At 55.0% G+C, this 22,667-nt stretch overlaps 1 protein-coding gene across 5 annotated transcripts in view; it reads right to left on the reverse strand.

Annotated features, from left to right (window-relative positions):
• Positions 1-1,063: 1,063 nt before the first annotated feature.
• ALPK3 (alpha kinase 3) overlaps positions 1,064-22,667 on the reverse strand; it is a 49,926-nt gene continuing 28,322 nt past the window's right edge. For all 5 annotated transcript variants that reach the window (XM_059371522.1, XM_059371519.1, XM_059371523.1 and 2 more), the window contains 9 exons: positions 16,435-18,460; positions 15,054-15,201; positions 14,502-14,629; positions 14,326-14,361; positions 11,880-12,160; positions 11,283-11,371; positions 10,298-10,518; positions 7,416-7,464; positions 1,064-6,855 (listed from right to left, as the gene is read on the reverse strand). In XM_059371522.1, the coding sequence (XP_059227505.1) occupies positions 6,510-6,855; positions 7,416-7,464; positions 10,298-10,518; positions 11,283-11,371; positions 11,880-12,160; positions 14,326-14,361; positions 14,502-14,629; positions 15,054-15,201; positions 16,435-18,460 (3,324 nt within the window). In that variant the 3' untranslated portion in view covers positions 1,064-6,509. The remainder of the gene's footprint in view (positions 6,856-7,415; positions 7,465-10,297; positions 10,519-11,282; positions 11,372-11,879; positions 12,161-14,325; positions 14,362-14,501; positions 14,630-15,053; positions 15,202-16,434; positions 18,461-22,667) is intronic.

Consider the following 22,667-nt stretch of genomic DNA (forward strand, 5'->3'; position numbering starts at 1 on the left):
GATTGTTTCCCCTGCCTGGGACGCTCTTCCCGTTCCTCTGACCAACAGCCTTCTGATCTCAGCTCATGTATCAACGCCTTCAGGTTGGCTCCTGAGAGCCCCAGTCTAATTCTACACAGCCCCATTCTTCTGCTGTGTAGTACTTAACACACAATTCACCATTATACGTTTATTGGTGTGTTTGTTCAATGTTTGTCTCTCCCACTAGACTGTAAGCTCCCTGGGGGAGGAGTCTATGTCTGTTTTGTTCACTGTTATGTACCCAGAATGTATAATGGTCACATACGATAGGCAGTCTGTGAAAGTCCTAGTAAAGGGATTTAAACAACGATGAGGCAGCAGAATTCAGGGAATTTAAGCAACAGGTTCCAACTCCTCTGGCCAAGAAAGCTGGGTCTGAACTCGAGTTTGTCTCCCTCATTCTAAGCTCGCCTAACAACTTTTCCATTTGGAAAAAGAAGGGAAGAATTTGCTTCTCAGGTCGACACAAGTGTCTGGTTTCCTGGTTGGTTAAACGTCTCATTAAAAATCAATGAGATGGATTTTTGGTGCACAAATCCCATTTTCTCATAAGCTTAATGAATGAGACAGCCTTGCTGAGTTTTATCAGCGCCGGGGTACTGGCACCATTGAGTCATAAAATGGAGACCCAACCCTGTCCCCTACTACACTGTTGATCGGCCAATAACCAGAATCCACACTCAACATAGCTCAGGGGATGAGAGGCAGAATCAGAGCAGGAAAAAGAAGAGTTACACCTGGAAGAAACTATATTAAATAGCTAATACACCTGGTCAAAAACTATAGGGAAAATTTATGGAAGCTTTTTAAAGGCTGCTGGACCGAAACAGGTGGAATATAATTTTGTTTCAGGTTGTATTTATTGATATGTCTGCTCAGCGAAATCTACATTTAAGGCAGAATCTCAAACAGCAGATACAGTTTGTAACCATTGCAGCATGGGGGGGGGGGGGTTGGATAACACAAATCTGGACCAAAATGTTGACCCAATGCTACATTATATGAAAGAAACCAACTATCCAAGAAAACAGGAGCTCACAGATTTCAGGAGAAAAGAACGCTTTATTGGGTCCCTTGCCTGCATCCAGCCCACGCACCCTCTCCCTGTCCTCAGACAGGCCCCAGAAGATGGTCTTGCTCCTTGCCATGAGAAAGACGTGGGTGAGGCCCTGCTGGCTTTCCTCTCCAGGCCTGGAATGCTGGTTGGAAGAGCTGCTATGGAAATGGGCACCCTGTTCTCAGACGGATACGAGGAACAAAGTAGAGTCGTCGTCACAATGGTCATGGACATGGAAACCAGACCTCCAGCTGCGGCTAATCAACCCTGGGGTCCCAGGAGAGAAGACCAGACAGTCCCTTATATATCATCTAGTTATACCAATAACGTAAGACTTGCGGTTGGGCAAACAGGTCTGTCTCAAGCTGCCAAGATGGAGTCAAAATCTTCCACTAATTTCCAGATCTTCGATGGAGAGAAAGCCAAATATCGTTGAAGGGAAACCTTACTTTAACACTTCATGCATATTGCCCACCCTCCTTGGCCTTCCCCAAAGTGATCTGCATCCACTTATCTGGGAACTATAAAAGGAAGAGGAAAATACCCAAACCTGGGGAGAGGAGTTCCGTAGGATACTGGCTCTAAGCTGTCCAGTTTCTGGGCAGCACAGAAAAGCATGCGGTCTGCCAACCCATGGGGATGGTTGCACTGAATTTGCACCATGGTAGACACAGAAGAATCTCAAAGCCGGCCACTGGTTGTTTTGACTGACTGGTTGAAACGGATCGACTTGGAAAGAAGCATCCCTCCCACAATGGCGCTCTGATGAGTGGGGTAAGAGCGACCAGAGTAGGATACGACAAGCACAGGCCACTGGAATCCTCCTCCCTACCAAAACGGTAATCAAAGGTAGAACTCTACTTCCAGGGGGGGGGGGTGTAGAAATCGGTGTAACTACCAACGGCTCGAGAGTGAAGTCCTAGCGATTCCCACCACGGCTCCGCTTGGTCAGCGCAAAACACGGGGAAGTCTCTGGATTGCTGTAAGCTTTAAAAAGTGACGTCTTTTAAAAGTGACGTCTCTCATGGCAGGTGCCCTTCTAGAGATGGCCTTCTTGCCAAGCAAATTCATACCAGCTCCTCACGTGCAGTTCGAATCCTTTGATCTAGTGAATTCATTTTTCTTCTATTTTGATGAACAAAGAACTTCAGAAGGCGATTATCTTCAGCTGGGCTGCAGGAGGGCAGTATATCTTAGCTGACCCACTCCGGGCCACCACCTGGCCCCCAGGGACACTGCCCCTACTGGCACAGTGTTGTCTCACACTGACCACATCGTGCTGATAGAGCCTGGAGTCAGCAGTTTCCCTAGATGCCTTGATAAGACGTATGTGAGTCAGAGGTGGGAGATAAATCATGTGAAAATGGAAAAAAAAAAAAAAAAAGGTCTAAAGGTCTTGTAAAGCTTCTAGGGGTTGAGCGGTCTGATGAGGTCAGGATATTTCCTCCACAACATAGAACAGATGACCGCATTGTGTGTCCCTTAACACGAAGACCCAGTTCCATTAAAAATGCCAGTTTAGGGCCTCTTGTTCTGACCTATGTACTGAGTGACATAGAGGGCCACCAGCTTTGGGCTGGGCCGAAAGCAAGTGAAGGTTCTCCAGCTGGGAGAATGGTTCTCCTGCCAGCCCCATCACCCAACAGATCCCAGGGGGCTTGATATGTCCCTCTGTGGCATATTGGGGAGCCGTGTGGGGCCCGTGGCATAACAGAGGGCTAATGAAGCTTGTGGCAAGTCCTAACAAGAAGAGAATGGCAGGGAAACCCAGGGTTCAGAACCAAGTGATTCTCTGGCCAACAAGGAACCATTCCCTTTAGAGACGTGGTGCTCTGGCTTGCCACTGGGCTCTGGGGGAGCCTAAATGTTTGGTTACAGCATAGCGGGGGGCCGTGCTGCCCCTCATGAGCTGGGGTTCTCTGACCACCCAGCCACAGTGAGCCATGGCCAGAAGCACTCAGAGCATCAAGGAGATGCTCTAGGACAGGGCTCTGACGCCACAGGTAGGCCACGTGCATAAATTCCGCCCATGTCCTTCCATGCTCCCTCCTCCTGCTCTACACTGAACCTCCCGAGTCTACGTCTGTCATTTCAAGAGAGCAGGAATCGGTTTCGACCACTATGGGCCCTTTATCTGCATGCGGATTTGCTTTTCCCCATCATGCCTCTCCCACTGTCAATATCCATGGAATTATCAGATGCCGGAAACATCACTGTGACACCCCACACAGGGCATCCAACCAAAGGACACACTCTATGGCAGAAGTAAAGCAATGGGTGGGGGCCGATGGCATTCACTCTTGGGATCAGGATCCCTGCGGTCCGGGAGCAGTCAGCTTGCTCGGATGGTGAGATGGTTTGCGGGAAACTCAGCCGGGGCGCCAGATGAGTGGTTGGGACCGACCCGCTGGAGGCAGCACAAGCTCTCGGAACTGGCGAGCATCTCCTGGTGCTCATTGGCCCTCACACACTGGGAAGCAGGTGCAGAGGGGAGAGACTTCGCTCTGTCTTGATGCCTTGCCCATGCCTGAGGTCGGGGACAAGTCTGGCGCAGAGGTTTTGGTCTCCAAGGAGACACATCCTCAAAATGTCATAGCAATACATGCATTGAAAACTGAGGCACACCCAGCTAGTACAGGCTCCTTAGAGCTTGACACACAGCCGGAGGTCATGGGAGTAGTAGGGTGATTAACCCTTTCAAGGGAAAATTTGATTGCTGCTGCTTAGAAGGGGGCCGGAGTACAGATGGAGGCAGTGGGGGGGGGGGGTCTAAGAGTGCTTCCTGGGCCTCCATATGCTGTGCTAAAAAAACACCTGCCGCAAGGGCAGGACCACCAAGGAGCCGGACTTCAGGACGGAAGCTTGGGGTCACTCCAACAGATGGAAAATTCCCTAGTCAGGAGGCATTCATTCTCATGACCTGTTCTGGAAATGGTCTCGGGCCTTACCCGTGCTGCCTCTTTTGCTGGGTTCAAGAATTTGCCTTGACTATGGTTCATTTTTATCGCCAGGTTGCAGAATTTCAAAATGGGGTTGTGATAGCAGAGGGAAGAGTGTCACTTCTGATACTGGATTTGGAGAATGGCAGCCCCTGGACTTAGTCACCGGACGTGACCTTGAACAGTCTCGCCCAGGCAGGGCGGAATTTGCCCTTGGTTTTATGTGGGAGAGTCGTAATAGGTCGGGGGGAAGAACAGTGTGTGTGTTGGGAGGGGGTTATCTTTGCTGTTGCCGCCAAGTCCTTTCTACCCTCCTCCTCTCCACGATTCTCCTGGTAAGAATCCTGGTCCTTTGGAAGACGGCCTCTGTCCCTCTCCACAGTGCCCTGAGCTCTAGGACAGGAATTCGAATCTCGAGTGAAGGGAGTCAGGCTGGTTGGTGTCGATCCGCCCACAGCAGCAGCTCCCACCGTCTCAAGCCCAATCATTCAGCTACTCTGGGAGCTGCCCCAACACCCTTCCCATGAAACCCCTTTCTCTTTTGAGACCGCCTCACGTATCTGTGCCTCCCACGGCTGTCAGCCCGGGGGGCCTGGCACGGAGGAGGTGCTGCGTGTATGTGTGCCGAGCGGACGGACGCATGAATGGATCACACGCCAGCTCAGGTCACTGAGGCAATCCGGGTCTGCAGACCGGCGGTCGGGAGCACATGGGGGCAAGAGGAACAAGTGGGGAGAGTCCCCTGAGCACAGAGAGGAGGTAGAGAAGTCAGAAGTGCCAAAACCGAGAGGCCTACCTGTCAAGCAAGGAAGGCCCGGCTGGCAGCTTGGGGCTGTTGGGGACGAAGAAGCCTCAGCAGCTTAGGGAGCAGGCGAGGGCCGGTGAGCAGCTGAGAGGCAGATGCTGCTGGTCCCCGGGGTGGCCTTGTAGCGGGGGAGGCAGGCCCCCATGCCTCCAGCCCTGCTCTTCCCTCCTGGGGTCCTTCCTCTGTGTTCCCCAGATCCCCATCAGCCCAGCTGGACAAGCAGCACAGACCGTGCGGCTGTGGCCACAGGCTGAGACTGCGCATCCATCCAGGAGCCGAAGCCTGGGTTCATTGCTGCGGGCGGCCCAGGGGCTGCAGGGCGCCCTCAGAGCATCCGCCTGGTGAGAGGGGACCCTGACCTCATACGCCTACAACCACACCAGATGCGGGCGAGCAGGGTGCACAATGGCTGCCTTTATTGCATTCCAAGTGGAGCAGGCTAGCACCAGGCCCATCCTGTCCCAGGATTCTAGGAGGGGCTCTCAGGAAGGACCCCGGGGGGTTGGGCCGAGCACAGAAATTCCTTGGGGGCCCATAGGTGAAGCCCCAGAGCTGGAGCCCCGTGATCAGGAGCTAACGGCTGGGGCAGGCGTCCTCATTCCCGGGCACAGAGATGCCCTCAGCCCAGCACGTGGTTGGACTGCATCCTTCGTAGAACTGCCCTGGGCACTCCCCTATGGAGAACAGCCCTGGCCCTCCATCCCCGCTCTAGAGGGGATGAGAACTGCGCTGCGACTGCACCTCCTTCCAGGACGGAGCACAAGATCCCTCCGAGTCAACATGGCCCTCTGGCCACAGGTGCTGTCCCAACCCCCCCGCCCCCCACCCCTGCCACCTCTACCTCATGGGCAGAGGGCCTGGGAGAGGTAGGGGAGGGGCGGACAGGGTGCCGTGTGCAGAGTCAGCCTGGGGAAGCACCGGGGCAAGGGGGCAGGCAGAGAGGCAGCAGAGGAAAGTCAGTGGGCTGCAGGGGGCTGGGAGCTGGGGACAAGGGAGCACAGCAAGCAGGTGCGTGAGTGCCTGAGCACGAGGGTGGGGGGGGGGGGGGGGGGGGGAGGAAGGCCAAGAACACGCATCACCGAAGACCACCGCACAAGAACAAGACAGGCTCTGGAAGGGCCCTGAGCCCCACGTGGGCCCAGTGACAGGTTAGTCGCAGGACACGCTGGGAGGCAAGAGGCCAAGCAGCTGGAAGGAGAAAGCTCCCTGAGAGTCACCAGGCCAGACTCAGCGCAGGAAGTCTGGAGCCCCGAGGACGGGGAGAGATCGGGGCCAAGCAAAGGTAGAGGGTAACCGCTGGTCGGCGCGCCCCCAAAGTACGGCATTCACGGCAGGGTCTGGGCTGGGGTGCTGGGTGCAGAGCTCATGCAGAGGGCTCGGGAGCCTCCAGCAGTGGCCCATGTAAACTTCAAGGAGGGGCTAGACCGCCAGGCACTTGGGAGTGGGGCCTGGGGGCCCCGGCCGGCGGCGACCCAGGAAGGGCCCCCGGGTGCCACCACACACAAAAGCCGTCCGATGAGGGGCAGACTGAGGAGGGGACCGAGAACAGCTGCTCTGAGAGCCCCCTGTGGCACCTCCTCGGCACACCTTCTTTGGTTAGTTCCGTAGTTCCAGAAAGTCTCCATCGCCTCAAGCTGCTTCCTTGTTGGTCTGCTGCCGGGTAGAGGCCCCCAGCCTCCTGCGGGGGCTACCGCAGGCCCTGGGTCTTGGAGCTGCCCTCTTGGGTGGGAGGCTGTCCCAGTAACTGGGTGGCAAGTGCCCCTGAGGCTGGAGGGGTGGCCTTGGTGCTTGGTGTACTCTTCCGGGTGCCCTGGGGACTGGGGAGGCCTTTCTTCTGGGGCTGAGGACTCAGTTGGCCGCCCTTCCTGCCCGTGGATGGGCTCTTGGAGCCTTTGGCCTTGCCCGGAGGGTGGGCAGCCTCGGGGCCTTTGAGGGGCTGGAGCCCCAGCATCTCACAGAAGGGGTTGCACTGGTGGGAAGAGGCAAACTGGTCCAGCAGGGCAGGGAAGCAACTCTCCTTGAGGCCTTGGTATCTGCAGCCAAACAGTGAGAGCTGAGCGGGAGCCCCAGCCACAGGGAGAACCCCCAGGGGCCTGCGGCGGGGTGGCCGTGGCCAGGGTGTCACGCCCCACCCTTTTGGGGGTGCTGGGAAGTCCAGCGGGGGGACGCACCCCAAACCTCCATCCCACACGGAGGCCCCACTACACGGTGGTGCAGGTGTTTGTCATGTCCACACTGCCGGTGTGCGGAGGATCTGCTTGTTCGTACAGACGAGAGCAAACTCTGTGTCCCCCCCTTTGCTCCCAGGGCCCTGGCTCATCTGCACCATGATGAGCTTTCTCTAGCCAGAAGGAAGAGGAGACCAGGGTTGCAGGTGGGGGAGGGGGGTCCCAATACTGTTGCTCCAGACCTGAGGTCAGGGGCATGGAGGGTACAGGGCGGCGGCCCCCAAGATGTGGCTACATGGCCACCCTTACAACTGGGATCATCTGGCCACAGGCCACCCCTCAGGGAGGGAGACCCAGAAGACCTTGGACAATTTCATAGCCCGAGAAGATTCTCAGAGGGCCTCCTGGCACGGACAGTCACTCACCCTCGCAGTTTGGTTGCAATTTGCACATCTGTCATCTTCCAATCAACCCCTGGAAAGAGAAAGAGCTGGAAGCTGGGGCAGCCCGGGTTGGTTTCGACTCCCTCCCCCCAAACAGGTCTATCACTGGAAGGGGGCGTCCCAGGGCTCAGGGCGTGCCATCACTTCTAGCCGGGCTCACAGGCAGTGTGCTCGTCTAGGTGTTGTTAGTAGCAATGATGCCCCCTTCCCACAGGTGAGGAGGCGGGCTCAGAGGTCAGGGGCTGGAGCAAGGTCATAGTCATTCTTCTGTTTGCTAACTGTGCACTGACCGTGTGCAGCGGCCGCTGTGAGTCAGAGTGCGGGCTCAGTTCTTACTCCTAGACCCCAAGCCCTTCCAGCTGTGCAATCCTGCCTCTAGCACACGACTGCAGGCCACAAGCGGGGCTGGCCTCTGGCTCTGAGCCAGCATCTGCCCCTTCTTCTGCCTGGGATTAGCCTCTCTGGGCAAGGGAGGGCAAGTGGGAATGAGAACATAACCCGGGCTGGGCCGGCAGAAAAGTAAGCGTGGGGAAGACTGGCTTCCACCAACTCACACAGGCAGCAAGCATGCACCCCAGGAAGCCGAGACGAGGGGACGGTACTGGGAGAACACAGCCAGGCAGAACGGGCTCTGGGGAGTGGCCTGTCCAGCCCGGCCGGTCCACCCCAGCATCCCAGCATCCACGCATTAGAGGGGGAGCCTCTCCCCACTTTCAAACTGTGCTGTCATATCCTTCTGGGAACCTGCCTTTCACTGCCAGGGCCTGGGGCTGGGTGTGACGGATGAGAGTCAGGGCATACGGGCGCTGATTTCCGAGCTCTGCGAGCTTCGAGAACCATCCCTAGGTCCACAGCTCTCAGAGGAGCGGATTGCCACCGGCCTCGCAGGGGAGTAAGAGCGTCAGGGGGTGTCTAGCTTAGTGTCTGGGGCACACACAGACAGTAGACGTTAGTCCCTGTCATTTCTCTGCGGGGGTCGCCACCTTCCACGCTGCACCCCAGTAACCATGGCCCCTGATGCGTGCACAGAATTCTGGTTTGTGAAATCGCTCACAGCCGTGGCCTCGCTCGGTCCTCCCAGCCCGTGTGGGAGGTGGGAAAGGACCGGCACTCCCTGGGAGGGAGAGGGTGGCAAAGCTCGGGGAGACTGGGGGGTCGCCCCGTCTCAGCTTTGGCTTTCTCCTGGGTCTACAGAGACCCGCTGGAAAGCCAGGAGATGTGGAGTAAAGCTGAATACTCTGAGTCCCAGGTTTTCCTACTGCATCACGTTATCCTCTCCTTCTAGAACCCGGGACATTTATCACAGCTTCTGGAAGACAATGAGTGCTCCCCTTTCCCCTTCCCAGCAGTGGCTCAATGTTGGATTGTCGGAGGCAACAAACAGAAGGCATGGCAATGGCTTAACGGGCCACCAGCCTCCCCTCAACATACAGAGCTCCCTCAGGGGGCACCGTGTTTACGGTGCAGCTTGACCCCAGCAAGAACCACATTTAAGCCCGTTTTCTGTCTCTGGCCCTTGGCTTTCCCACTAATGCACATGGGGAACCCGGTAAGGTCGTGGGTGATATTCCCAGCGTTCCTCTCTTCCCACTCTGGAGGGACTCTTCTTTCCTCTCCCCTGCCTGGTTCAGGCTAGAGAACGGGCCTGGGAGGGACTGGTCAGAGAAAGGAAGATCTGTGCTTCTTGGCTTTTGATGGGGGGGGGGGGGGGGGGGGGGGGGACTGGGGGGGGGGGGGGGGGGTAAGAGGGGGGGGGGGGGGGAGGGGGTGGGGGGGGGGGAGGGTTGACTCTGAGGAATGGGGGAGATAGAAATAAGGAGTCACGAGACTAAGATGATTCCTGTAATAAAAGCTAACAAAAGTGGAGGAGGAGGAGGGGGAGGAGGAGGAGATGAGGAGGAAGGAGAAGGGGCAGGAAAGCCAGCGAGCTCGGATGGGAGAGTGGCGAGTCTGCAGAGGGGGACCGTCCAGAGCGGATCGGCCAGGAGGGGAGGAAGCGAGATTTTGAGAAGACTTTGGGTGCGGGTGTTTCCTTAGTTCCTGATGAGGGAGCAGGAGGCTGGCTGAGGACAGAGCAGAAGCTGGCGCCTTGTACCCCCCCCCATCTGCTCCCCTCCATACGTGTAGCATCCCTCAAGCAGCCCTGACCGCCATGAACAATAAGCAGATCGTTAACCTGCTGGGATCACAATCCTGCTAGACAGGAGTCTCCCTTGGCTTACAAATGTCCTAAATCTCACTAAAAAAGACGATTGATAGCAGGATTATGACACCCCACCAAAAAGTCTCCCAACTTGATGTAAATGGCTGGCCTAAAGATGACATTGATCAAGCCAACATTGATCAAGCCACAAGGGCAAGGCCTCTGGTATCCTGGCACCCTGTCGGCCCTCTTTAGCATGTGAAAACTCTGTTGAAACCTCCCATCCCTTCCCCTTCCCCCAACCGCAGGGTACAGAACCTGCCATCCCTCACAACCCGGGGCAGCAGCTCTTCCTGCCCACGGGTCCTGTCCCCGTGCTTTAATAAACCACCATTTTGCACCAAAGATGTCTCAAGAATTCTTTCTTGGTCATCGGCTCCGGACCTCAGCCCACCGAACCTCACCTAGGTTCTAGAACTTCATCAGTTCCCATGTCATGTTCCTTGAACTAAATTCCCTCTTAATTGTAACTGGAGCCTGGAACGTGCTCCCGGGGGATGCCACAGCAGTTCTGCACGAGGCCGCTGAGGCCGATGTCCTTGACCAGGTTCCCGGGGAAAGCAAAGGAGAGGAAATGTGGGAGCACAGGGGACCCGGCTCTGCCCCTCTGCACACTCTCGTTCTCGGGCACACATGCACCCACACCCGCCCGGACTCCTACCTGCCAAATCCGTGACAAGGAAGCTGCCATTCGTCCACAGATAGAGCCAGTGCTGGAAGGTCTGGCATTTCTGCCTGACCTCGGAGCCGTCGGCCGTCTCCGGCGCGGCACTGCCCCACTCCCGGGAGCAGTAGGGCTGCAGGGGCTGGCCCAGGTCCTCCTCCAGGGTCGCGTAGGGGATGTTGTTGGCTGGCCGGTAGATGAGGTACAGTGGGAGGATCCTGAACACAGTTGCACTCGGCTGTGAGCGGGAAGTGCGGGCCCAGGAGCCCCCCCACCCCTCACCAAGTCTACACTCTTGGGTTGAAAAGGAGGGTCCTTCCAAAAGAGCATTCTCGGCTCCGAGACCAAAGGACGGAGCGGGAGGCCAGCTCCACCCTGAGCTTGGGGAAGGAAATGAGGCCATTGGTTTCTGAGTCCTGTGCATGCCCTGAGCCCAATGGGATGAGAACTGAATGGTGCTGTGGCCCCAGGAGGACCTGAGCTTGGACGAGGGACGCAGACCTGGATGCGTCCACCCGAACGGAAGGCCTCTAGAGAGGAGGCAGCCACACCGTGCTCCGTGCCAACCAGACCCCAGGGTTCGAGAGTCAGAGCTCAATCTCAACATGGAAACAATGACTCTTTATAGTTGACTCCTGCAAAAACCTTCACGGACACTGGCTGCCCGCCAGAGAAGAGTCCTGAGCCACTGGCCTAGAGCGGCCTAGCCCCCCATCCCTTTTGGAGAGTCCCAGCATCTTGCCATCTGCAAGCGAAGGAGTGGGGACCTGGGGTGAGCAGGAGGAGACCAAGACCAGGGCAGAGGCTTTTCTAAAGTGGGCGGTTAATCTTGAGGGCTTCGTTTCTAGATTTTGGGGGACCATTGAGCCGAGCATGGGCTGTAACTCAGGATGCTGCTAATGGGCCCTGAAATCACTGCTCTGGGCCAAAGCTCAAGTCTGTAGGTCTGCACAGCATCCGCCCCCTCCTTGTGAGCACTCACTCTGGCACCTCCCCAAAGCCAGTGGCCGCCTGGGCTTCAGCCGCAAAGATCTTGCAATACTCCCGACTCATGTTCTGGATCTTGCACCCCTGGAGATTAAAGAGAACCAAGTCTGGTCAGCAAGGGCGCTCCACTGCTCTCCATCAGGTCCGGCTCTAAGGGGAAGGGTCCGCTGCAGCAGGACAGTGGGATGGGGGTGGGGGGGATTCCAGCCCTGGGAAAGGTGGGGGTCACTCCTTCGCTGCTCCCTGCTCTGCACCTTAGTTTTCTCATTTGCAAAACAAGAGGCTGTGGGCTTGTTTTCAAAAGTGGTTTCCAAACCCTGTGGGGAGTGAGACATCAAGACTGTCCCCCCCACCCAGTCACTCTTTTGATCTCAAGCAGAGGCTCCAGGATGATATGCATGAAGGCCACGAGAAAGGATTCTGCTACGAAAAATACGGTTTGAAAACCATGGCCCCAAAGACAGAGCCAAGCTCATCTCCAGACCCAGCCTCGTGAGGATTCACACAGTCAGCCTCTGCCTCCAAGGGGACCCAAGGTGAGGAAGGGGGGGAGGTGACAGGGGAAGAAGGGATCTGGGATGGCACACGGAACCTGAATGGTGACGTCGTAGTTTCTGCCCAGGAGAGAAGTCTCGCTGCTGGGTCCAAACACGAGCAGGCTGGACACCTTGATGACGCACGTGCGGCCTGACTCGAAGATGGGCTCCAGGCCGTAGATGACCTTGGCCTGGGAGGACTTCCGCAGGCCACACCCATGTCCACCCCCTCGTAGCTCTTCGCTCACCAGGCGTCCAAAGAGCTTGTCCCCCCAGCAGCCAGAGTCAGCCAGACCCTTTGCAAAGACCATGGGGGTCATCTCAATCTCTTCTCCAACTGCAAGGGAATGGGGGAAGGTGCAGGAAACTAGACATTGTTGCCCCACCAAGGTTGGGGGTGTGGGGGGTAGGGAGAGCTGGAACAGTCCCCTGTCCCCCGACTCTGGTTCGCTCACTGTCTCCCATGACTCCTCTCCAGGGGCCCGTACACCGTGGGGCCCAACCCAGCCCGTGAGCTCCCAGCGGTGGATCTGTCTGATGTAGGCCCCGCTGTCTGATGGCACTCAGCGTGCCCCTCACGTGGCAAGGATGTGCTCAGTGTCTGTGCAAGGCACAGCTTTTCTGGGGAAGCGGCCACCCGGGTGTGGATTTTGTTTGGGAGTTAGGTGTTTGGATCAAATAAATAAATGTCTCCATCTCAAACAACATATCTGACTACAAAAGGCTTCAGGACCCGTCCAGAAGCATGGGCTGCCTCAGTGCTCAGACTGTGGTTCCTACAAGCCATCTCCCTGCAAAAGGACCCCGAGCTCCCTCAAGAAACGGCTGAGTCCAGGTCTCGGGCAGGAAATGAACTCAAAGCATCTGGGACCTCTTCTCTGACCCGAAGGCGAAGAAGCCACGAAGACCCCGGGGGCTCGTCAGAAGGACACAGGAGCCGTGGAAGGGGCTTCCATGGGGGCAGATCAACTTTACCAACCAAAAGGAATGATTTCTACAATGTGGTGAACATATCAAATATATTTCAAAAATCACAGTCATCATTGCAGTTGGAAAAAACTCACTCCTCCCCCCCCGCCACACACACAAAACCCCAAACCTCAATGGTGACCTTTGGAGGACGCTAGGGACCAACTCAAGGCAACAAAAAACCATTTCTCCTTTACAGAAGAAACTCAACGGATGGATGTAGAAATGACAGAATTAAAATACTCTGGTTGGAAACCCAAACAAAATCGTGGATTCGGACAATAATTGGTAGCTGCTAGAACCCCCGGGGAACAAGTATCAGATACAGTTCTTGAACTTTTTCACAGGATAGAGAGGGCAGGAGACAGCGGAATGAATGCAGAGATCAATCTTAATGTTACTCGAGTAAACCAATGACATCATGTGCCTCCGGATAGGATGCTAAGGGTCAGACAGAGCACCTTGTGATGGGTTCTTGCCCACTCAGACCCTCCCCACCCCCACAAAGAACTGCACTTGAATCTGACCAAGCCTCCCCATCAAATTACCAGTTTAGGAGAAGCACATGAGAAGAGGAACATGTTAAATGGGATTAAACCATCAAAATCCAGATTGCAAGAAATCCTACCCATCAAGCGACTTCAACAACTAAAGAGGGAAAACCATGAGCAAGAACAGGTATGTGTTAAAGATGAGATCGATCTGCCTGAAGCAATGAGTGATTCCTAGCCCAGGTAAGCCAGCCGTGACGAGACAGCGGGGGACGTGGGACTGAGCGTTTGCGCACGTTAATGCTCTATTGCTAAGTGTGTAGGTGTAAGCTTCCATCTGATTTTGCTTGCACTTGACAACTGGTCAAAGATGCTAGTTGAATGACTGAGGGATTAAATGAGTGAATGAACAAATGAATGAATGGATGAATGCATTTGTTGGTAACAAAGCTCTAAAAATTTATTCCCAGCTGCCTTCACAGTCCTGATTCTCAGTGTGTTTCCTACAGAAGCAGCCCAGACTTTTGCTCTAATGTTCAGGGACATGCCTTATAATTTAGGGGTATCACAATCACCAGAGACCTGCTGAAGATGCTGCTTTTCTGGGTCCCTTTCCCCAGATGTTGTGATTAAGGATATCAACAGCAGGGCCCTGGAAACTGCATTTCTAGCAAGCTCCCCGTGTGGACTGGAGGCAGGGACCCACAGAGCACGGTGAGAAACTCCGGGAAAGGAGCTGGCAGCGTGAGGCAGGCTCTAGTAGCCAGGCCTGCCCTTGGTCAAGGGCTCCAACATGGGCCAAGGGCACAAGGCTGAATTAACCTCTTGTGGAAGGGCCTCTTGGCCACTCCTTCTCCCACAATCTTCGGAAATAGCACTCCTCCCCATCCTCCATCCCGAGCCCTATCCTAAACGAGGAGGCCCAGCGTAGCTGTGCGTGGAGGTAAACACAGCGCTTGGGATGGATGAAGCAGGTCCTCCCCGAGGACGGCAGGAGTAGGGATGAGGGCCCCCCCGCCCCTCCCCCGTATGGGCATCATACCTTCACCTTCTTCTCTGGAGATGAATCCCGACAACACTGTGTGGAGAAAAAGAAGAGGAAGCGGCTGCCCTCAGCCTGGCCTGCGTGGAGAGAGCACCCTCTGCACAGAAGACCGCTGCCCCCCCACCGGCCCCGGAGCCAGGCTGGACAGAGAGCGTGGGAGGGGGCCCGCTCACCCTCAGGGCTGAGGCAGAAGTCGGTAGAGGCGGAACCGTGCTCATTGTTGATGGTGCATCGGTACACGCCACAGTCAACGGAAGACGCCTGCACGATGGCCAAGGCCGCCGGCCCCTCGTCCCCGGCACTGCAGAGAAGGGAGACCCTCCCTGTGAGGTCCATCACTGTGCACAGCCCGGGGCCGGACTGCGGTCCTGAGGAAGGTCACCCCCTGCCCTCCGAGGCTGCCGTAGACCCAGGCTCTGAGAGCTCGGGCAGGGGGGTGAGAGGTACTATGGTCAAGGGGTAGTCCTGGGTCACACAGGTCTGGGTGGCTATCCTGATGCCCCCTAGCTGTGTGACTTGGCAAGTGATTTGATGCCACCGAGCCTCAACTTTCTCCTCCCTACCAAGGAAATACTAGCATCTCCCTCATAGGGTTACCCTGAGCCTTGCATGATGGATAGATCCACAGTGGGGGAAACATGCCCCGTATTACTGTACATATTACATATTACTGTCGCTGCACTTGGGGAGCCAGGCCAGGTGGGCGTGGTATCCGGCTGGCTTACCTCCTGCCCACCTCGCCCACTGGGCGCTGATCCTTGGCCCACGTCAAGACTGAGTCACTGAGAATGTTGAAAAACTGACACCAGAGCTTCAGGCTGCCCGAGGCATCAGGAAACTGCTCCACCCGAATCTTCCGGATCACCTGTGGGGCTGAGAGCAGGGGCTCAGTTGAGAGGGACAAGCCACTTCCCCGCCACCTTGGCCCCACCCCTGTTTCCCTGCATGTGCTTAGTGGGACGGGCTGGGAGGAAACAGGATTCAAGCCCCCGCACCAACCCACCCTTCCCGGCCCCCAGCCTCACCCCGTGTGTATCTCTGAGCCGTTGGCTCTGACCCCAAAGCACACATCCTAGCTAGAAAGGCCCCACTCCTGGGCCCCCACCCCAGGCCTGGGACAGCCTCGGAGCCCAGGACCCAGATGGCAGAGAAGAGAGGACAGAGGGCAGCTGCACTTGTGGGGAGCACAGTGTGACATAGGTAACAGCTGAATCACTGTGACACAAATGTAACATTGTGTTCAATGATACCATGTTATTTCTATACACACACATTATATTATAGATACACACATTCTTATACATGGTATTAACAACTATACTCAAATTTAAAAACAAAACAAAACAAAAATCCATGAGAAATCAAATGCCTAAGTGGGAAGAAGAAACAGCAACACAAATGATCAGAATCAGAAATGCCCAAGGTTGTGTCAGAACCTTCAGGTATGAAATGGATCACAGAGGACGCTGCGGCAAATATGAGCCCCGACATTGGTTTTATAGATGAAAAGAGAGAACTCGCTGGATGGTACTGGCTAGGAAAGCCCAGCCAAGAGTAAACAGATAATGCAAGCGGCCTCACATCTATTAAAGGAACGGAGTTCATTAAAAGAACAAAGAAAACACAACAACGAAACATAAAGCTTCTCCTCAAATAAAACGCAAGGCTCTTGTGGCAGGAGAGCGAGAGAGAGAGAGAGAGAGAGAGGACTCCAGTTTGGGTTCTAGGCCCTAACTCGAGGAACCTGCATCGGGATCCCAACCCTCCTGCTCTGTCCTCCGGGGACAGGTCTGTGCAGAGGGGACAGCGGGGACAAAGGGGCCAGACCTAGCACCACCTGGGGAAGGCAGCCCCGTGCTCGGGACCTGATTTCTTCCATCCCGCTTCACCCTCGGTGGCACACACTTTGTACTGTGCCCCGTCCTGCGTGGCAGAGCCAGGATGAGAACCAGCCCTCCGACGGCATAGCCTGGGGGGTCTAGTTCCAGGAGACTGTTGTAGGAGGGGCGCTGTAAACCCCTCTCGGGTGTGCCCCCTCCGCGCCCCTGCTGCTGCAGTGTGCAACCCTCTCCCCTGGAGCCCTTCCCCACCCTCCCCATTGCTCACCTTTGAGCAGGTCTTTGGCTTTCTTGGACTTGGCCGAAGAGTCCTGCTTGCCTTCATCCAGGACTTGCTCTGTGTCCGCACTGCTGGCCTTGGGGCCGGAGCCCAGGTCTCCTGCTGCCGGCTCGTCCTCTGCCCGCGGCACCTCCAGCATACCTGCCTTTCTACCCTGGGTTGGGGAACGTTTCTCCCGTCCTGGGGTCCCCGGGGACCCCGGTGTCAGGCCCTTCCTGGGCCCCCGAGGGGAAACCGTGGGGCTCTCCCTTTCTTCAGCCTTGGCTGCCTCCCTGTCTCCTCCTGCTCTGACCTTGGGGAGAAACCTCTTCCTCCGGGCCCCCAAAGCTAGCTCCTCTGCTGTCGCTGCAGGGAGGCCTGTCGGGGCCTCCCCGGGGGCCTCCTCCTCCTCGAAGGGCTCCCGGGCCCTTCTGTCTGCTGGGAGGGCTCCCGGACCCGAGGCCGTCTGCCCACCCGTCTCCCCCAGCAACCTGCGCGCACCGCTCTCCGGGGAGGCCCCTGGGAGCCCAGGCCCCTTGGGGGGACCCTCACCCTCGCCCTCACTGGATCCTTCGGAGGCCAGCCCAGGGCCCCCCTCCTCACCTACCACGATGGCAGGGACAGTGAGGGTGCTGAGGCCAGGGCCCTGGGCTGCTGCAAGGGCCTGACGGCCAGCCTGCACCTCGCGATCCAGGAGGCCGGTGAGGCGGCGGGAGGTGCAGGGGCTCAGCGCCAGGCTCTGGGCACTCTGCACTAGATGGTTGTTCTCCACACGCTCCAGGATGCGCCTGGACGTCCGAGGACTCAGACCGGCCACCTCCACATCAGGGACCAGAGTGGCCGAGGACACTGGAGCCCCAGTGGCGGCTGCCCCTTGCGCCTCGGCGCCCCCGCCCCCTGGCTCTGCACTGGAGAGCTTCAGCAGCAGAAGCAGGTAGTTCTTCAGGGAGTCTATGAGGCCGGGGTCGCAGCTCTGGGGACCCGGGGGCCTCCCCTCCGCATCCGGCCCCGGGGCACAGGACCCCTCAGTGTTGGCGGACATGGCTGCTGGCGGGTGACTCTGGGTGGGGGTCCCTGGCCCCAGGGACAGTGGGGGGGCGGGCCTCAGCAAGGCCTGGTCCCCCGCCGGCGGGAAGGCAGCCGCACTCGTGTGCTCAGGGGCCGGCGTGCTGGGCAGAGCCTCCCGCGAGCTCGTGGTCAGGCCCCGCCTGGGAGAAGAGGGCAGAGTGGGCGCCTCCGGGCTCCGGCCAGCCGGAGGACAGCCACCCAGATCCATGGACGGCACCTCCCTCGGCTGCTCCTCCTTGGGGCCTGGGATCAGGCCATCCTCTGGCTTGTCCTTGACCAGCCCCGGCCACTCAGGCCCTCCCCGCTGCTCCAGACCACCCCGGGGAGGCCGCTGGACTGGGAGCGTGCGACCGCCTCCTGAGGCTGCCAGCAATGCCGGCTCATAGCTCCCGGGGGCCGTGACTGCCACTTCTTCAGATCTGAGCACGAAACCAGGTTCTTCCGGGACAGAGGGCCCTTCGGGGATCTGGTCGAAACACTCACTGGACTGTGGGCCGGGGCTGCTCACGGAGCCCTTCTCGGACTGACCTTTCATGGCTGTGGGTGTGCTCTCCTCGGACCGTGTCCCTCTGTCTTCCTGCATCCTCCTGCCTGTCTGTGTCCTTTCCGCCTGCGTCCCTGCCCCTCCCTGGGCCACCACATCCTCCTGGAACCTCCTGGCGGATGCTGGCCTCTCACTTTCTCGTGGCCCAGTGTCCACCCGGCTCTTCCTATCTGCCTGTGTCATCTGGGTGGCCTGTGTCCTGTCTCCCCGGGTCCTTCCATCCACCTGCCTCTTCCCATCAGCCTCTGTATTCTTCTTGCCTCCACGTTTCTGGTCAGCAGATGTCCTCCCAGCTTCCTGGGTGTCTGTGTCCATGGGCTCAATGATGCCCTGGCTTCTGGGGTCACTGCAACCCACAGAGACCATGTCGGCGGTGTTGGCGGCCAGTGCAGTAGGAGCCGGGTTTGCCCGGGATTCCGGGACCTGAGAACACGCGGAGGAGAGGAAGAGCTTGACCACGTGAGCCTTAGGATCTCTCCCAGCCTGGCTTCCCAGCCTCCTCTGACCTCACCCAGATGAGCCCAACCGTATTCCTGCCATCTGGTTTTCCAGGCCTGCTAGGGGTTGGAGGCAAAGTCCCAAGCCAAGTCCCAAGCCCCCCATCCTGATCCCTGATCCCAGAGTCTAGACCAAGGAATGTCCAGAATCCGGGTCTAGCTCTGGCCCTTCCCACCTCTCCCTGAAGAAAAACCTGCCTTCCCTGAAAGACCCCTCATCCCTGCCATTTGGAGGAGAGGGTCCCCCTTCCAAGGCTTCTGAGCAAATTGATCTGTCCCTCTTTTTTGGCACTAACTGCCACCAGATAGAATTACAGGCAACAACGGAGAGAGACGAAGGGTCTCCTGACAACGCGCTCCATGGCAGCATCTGCCATTACCATAGAGCAAGTGGTACCCATGTGATGTCATCCGAACACAGAGGTTACCGTCACTCGGGACACCAGCTATGCCGGAGAAATCAATGAAGTGTATGCTACTACCCTTTCAAATGCCCTATTTAATTACAAATCACTATCCTAGGCCCCTATTCGTTACACATGCACAACCTCACTTACTCCTCATGGTGTGAAGTAGTTGTGAGCGCTCTCCATTGTCACTCAGACGATAGAGCGCGCAACTCTTGAACTCGGGGTTGTGAGTTCAGACCCCACAATGGGTGTAGAGATTATGGAAAAATAAAAATCTTTTAAAAAAATTTCTTTAAAAAAAGTAAACCTAATAGGTAGGAACACACCAATGGCCAAAAGAGAAGGTGATTGTCCACCATCAGACAGGAAGTGGTAGACGTCAGCCCAGAAGCCGGCCATGTCTCACTTCAAGCTGGAGAGAATACAGGAGAATGCCGTCCCGTCCAGTATAATTAAAGGACTTCTGGTCTAAACATAGCGGCACAAGAGACAAGTTGTCTCTTTTCCTCCCCAATATAATCAAAAGCAACAAGAAAAACAAGAAAAAAATATTAAACTTCATCAGGAGTGAAACTGGAGGCATATAAAACTTACAGTCTCAAACAAACAAACAAAAAAAAAGTAAAAGAAAAGAAAAACGGAGCAGGGGCTGCCGCAGGGAGGTAGCTGAGAAGAAACCGTGAGAGAGCTCAGGCAGGCGGAGAGTGAAGAGTTCTGTGGGGCTCAGAGAGCGGCCGCCAAGCGCAGTTACTGTGGGTACAGGACTCCTCCCGCTGTGATGAGCGCCAGAGCCCCCCTCCAGCGAGAGCTGTGGGGTCGCCAAGAGCTGGGTGGGAATCACCCAGAAGACACCCAAGGTTGACGTCCAGCGGACACAGGCAGAGGAGAGTGGAACGATCTGGTGGAAGCCTATCTCAGAAAACACCCACAAAAAAACACACTTCTGAAGGAAATTCCTGAAAATCTCTAAGCATAGGAAGGTTGTCTTTGAACACACGAGGACTTAGGGAATATCATTCCCATGAGCCCCGCTTGAGCACACTACCAGAGAACATACTCCGGTCAGCTGGAAGATGTTTAGGGGAACCACAGCAAAATTCTTGCTGAGCATTAAATATGTATTAATTACATAGTCAAGACCACACCCAAAGGGATTTAGAGTGGCAGAGGAAAATGTCAGTGTTCTATGCCCTGAGCAGGCAGAAATGATACAACTTGTACAAAAAGTAGAAGGAGGAAGAAGGTGATAAGTGGAGTCTATCACCTATACAAGCCAGAAACCAAAGATTTAGCCAAAGCTGGAAAAACCAGGTAACAGAAATATAGGATATCTAACTATACAGAGATAATCACCTAGACAGAAGATGTGGGGCTAGTATGAGACGGAAAATGATGGGGAAAAAATGACATGATCAGAGCTGTCATGAACAATTAAGACCCTGAACAGAGGAAATTCTTAATGGTATCATATAAAATATAAAATAGATATTATATATTACCACATACAAATATCTCTAGTTATCAGAAGAACCACACACAAAACCAAAGGAAACAGATCGCATAAAGAAAGACTTTAAAATATATATAATTAAACTACATTTGAATTAAGTATAGAATTTAAAGTTACTGAATATGGGATTTTGAATGAATGATACCATTCATTCAAATATGGGAAAAATAAGAGTGTGGTGATTTTCAGAAGCCATCAAATAATCTCAGTGGCCAAAGAATTTTTGTAAAAATGCTCCTCTAACTTCTCCAACAACCAGTAAGAGACTAATAGACAAAAACCCCTTGGAGCCAACAGACAGAGGTTAGTAATACATTAGAATTTTCTGTTAACTCCTGGTATTCTAGGATTAGGAAGCATTAACACGGGCATAAAATCCATAAATTTACAAAGAAAATGCTGACTTTGAATAAGTCTCATGGGAACAGAGTTTCTTTGATTTTTTTTTTCAAGATTTTATGCCCAACATGGGGCTCAAACTCACAACCCTGAGATCAAGAGTCGCACACTCTACTAACTGAGTCAACCAGGTGCCCCTACAGCCTTTGATTAAAGCTCTCTTCTCCCCCCCATCCCCAAACCTGATCAGTCCCTGAGTCCTGTCAAACCTACTTCCTCAGGGTCTCAATACCCATTCCCTTCTCTGTCTTCCCTGCCAACTGCTGAAACCACGCTGCCAACAATTCTGTCTCGCCTGGACCCCTTTCAAGTCTCAACTGGCAATCACAACTCTAGTGTTCTGCCTCTGCGCAACACTTACCCTCACTGCAAGCCAAGTGATCTTGCCAAAATACAGATCGGATTGTGACACTGTCCTGCTTAAAAACCTCTCCAGGGCTCATCATCACTCACAGGATAAAGCCTAAAAAGCCCGAGCCTAAAGGAGCAAAAAGTTTAAGAACACTGCTGGCCACGGTCTGGGGAAAGAGGCTGTCAGCACCGCCTCCATGGACGGCCACTTAGCATCATTTAATAAAACTAAAAACGCTTGTGCTCTTGGACCCAACAGTTCCGTTACGAAGAATAGGTCCTATAGATGTATTTCCACGCGTCAATGGACTTAGGGACAAAAATGTTCACTGCAGCACAGTTTATAACGGCAAAACTAGCGATGACCTAAATTCCGTCAACAGAACCAGCCCGGTGAATTACAGTACATCCATATTCCAAATAACTAAAATAAATATCCAAGTAGAAAAGCAAGGTGTGGACAGAAAGGACAATATGCAACCTTTGTGTGGCAAATGTACTGACACATATTTTTAAATGCAGGGAAAATAGTTCTGGAGGTATGCTCAGCAAACCCGTTCTGGCGACTGACTTCAGGAAGAAAAACTGGGTGGGGGGGGAGTCCAGTTGAGGACGACAATATTCTCCATATACCTGTTCTACTTTTTAAATTTTATACCATATGCACATGGGCACATATCCAACAACGTTCAATTTAAAGTGAAAACAAATCAATTACACCTCGTGACTAACGAAGCCCATCCTTCCGTAAGTGTCCCAGATCTCTCTTCCAGGTTCATCTCTTGGGTCCCTCTGCCCAACACCACTAAGTTACGGTAGTGACCACTGTGCTATTTTATTACTACTTGGTGTGTTTTCTCTCTGCTGGACAGTCTCAGCCTTCTCCTTGCCCACCTGAAAGAAGACCCTCTTCTTGGAAGACTTCTGAGTCTCCTCTTCCGCGTACTCCCCCCAAAATCAATAGAGGCTCCCTACGCTATGTACCCACAGCAAATGTACCTGATTGTATCGGGATTCCCTCATTCTGTGTGGTAGGGTTTCATCCAGGTGGCACTGTTAATGTGTAAACCCTTCCCTTCCAAAGAGATGGACCCAGCACAGACCCTGGATTAGAGGGGCTGCTGGGTAACTCTATGGTAAAGGATCAGTTGAGTAATTTCTGTACACTTCTGCAAAGGATGACCTCTTTAGACACTGTGGTGTATGTGTGCGTGTGTGCGTCTACATCTGGAACCGTGTGGAGATATGAGAAGGACTGCCATGTATTCTTTAAAATAACCATGGTGTGAGCAGGGGTGAACCCAGCTGGTTCTGTATGAGCTTTGTCACTACAAGGAAGAGCAGTAGGTTTAATTATCCATCCGGACCTACTGTCTTCCTCATAAATTCTCAGAGATTAGGGATGCAGTCTGCTTCACCTCTGCACCCAGCATGGGCTCAAGCACATAGGAGATTTTGGAATC

The sequence above is a fragment of the Mustela nigripes genome, chromosome 13 (assembly GCF_022355385.1).
Source record: "Mustela nigripes isolate SB6536 chromosome 13, MUSNIG.SB6536, whole genome shotgun sequence".
Taxonomy (NCBI): domain Eukaryota; kingdom Metazoa; phylum Chordata; class Mammalia; order Carnivora; family Mustelidae; genus Mustela; species Mustela nigripes.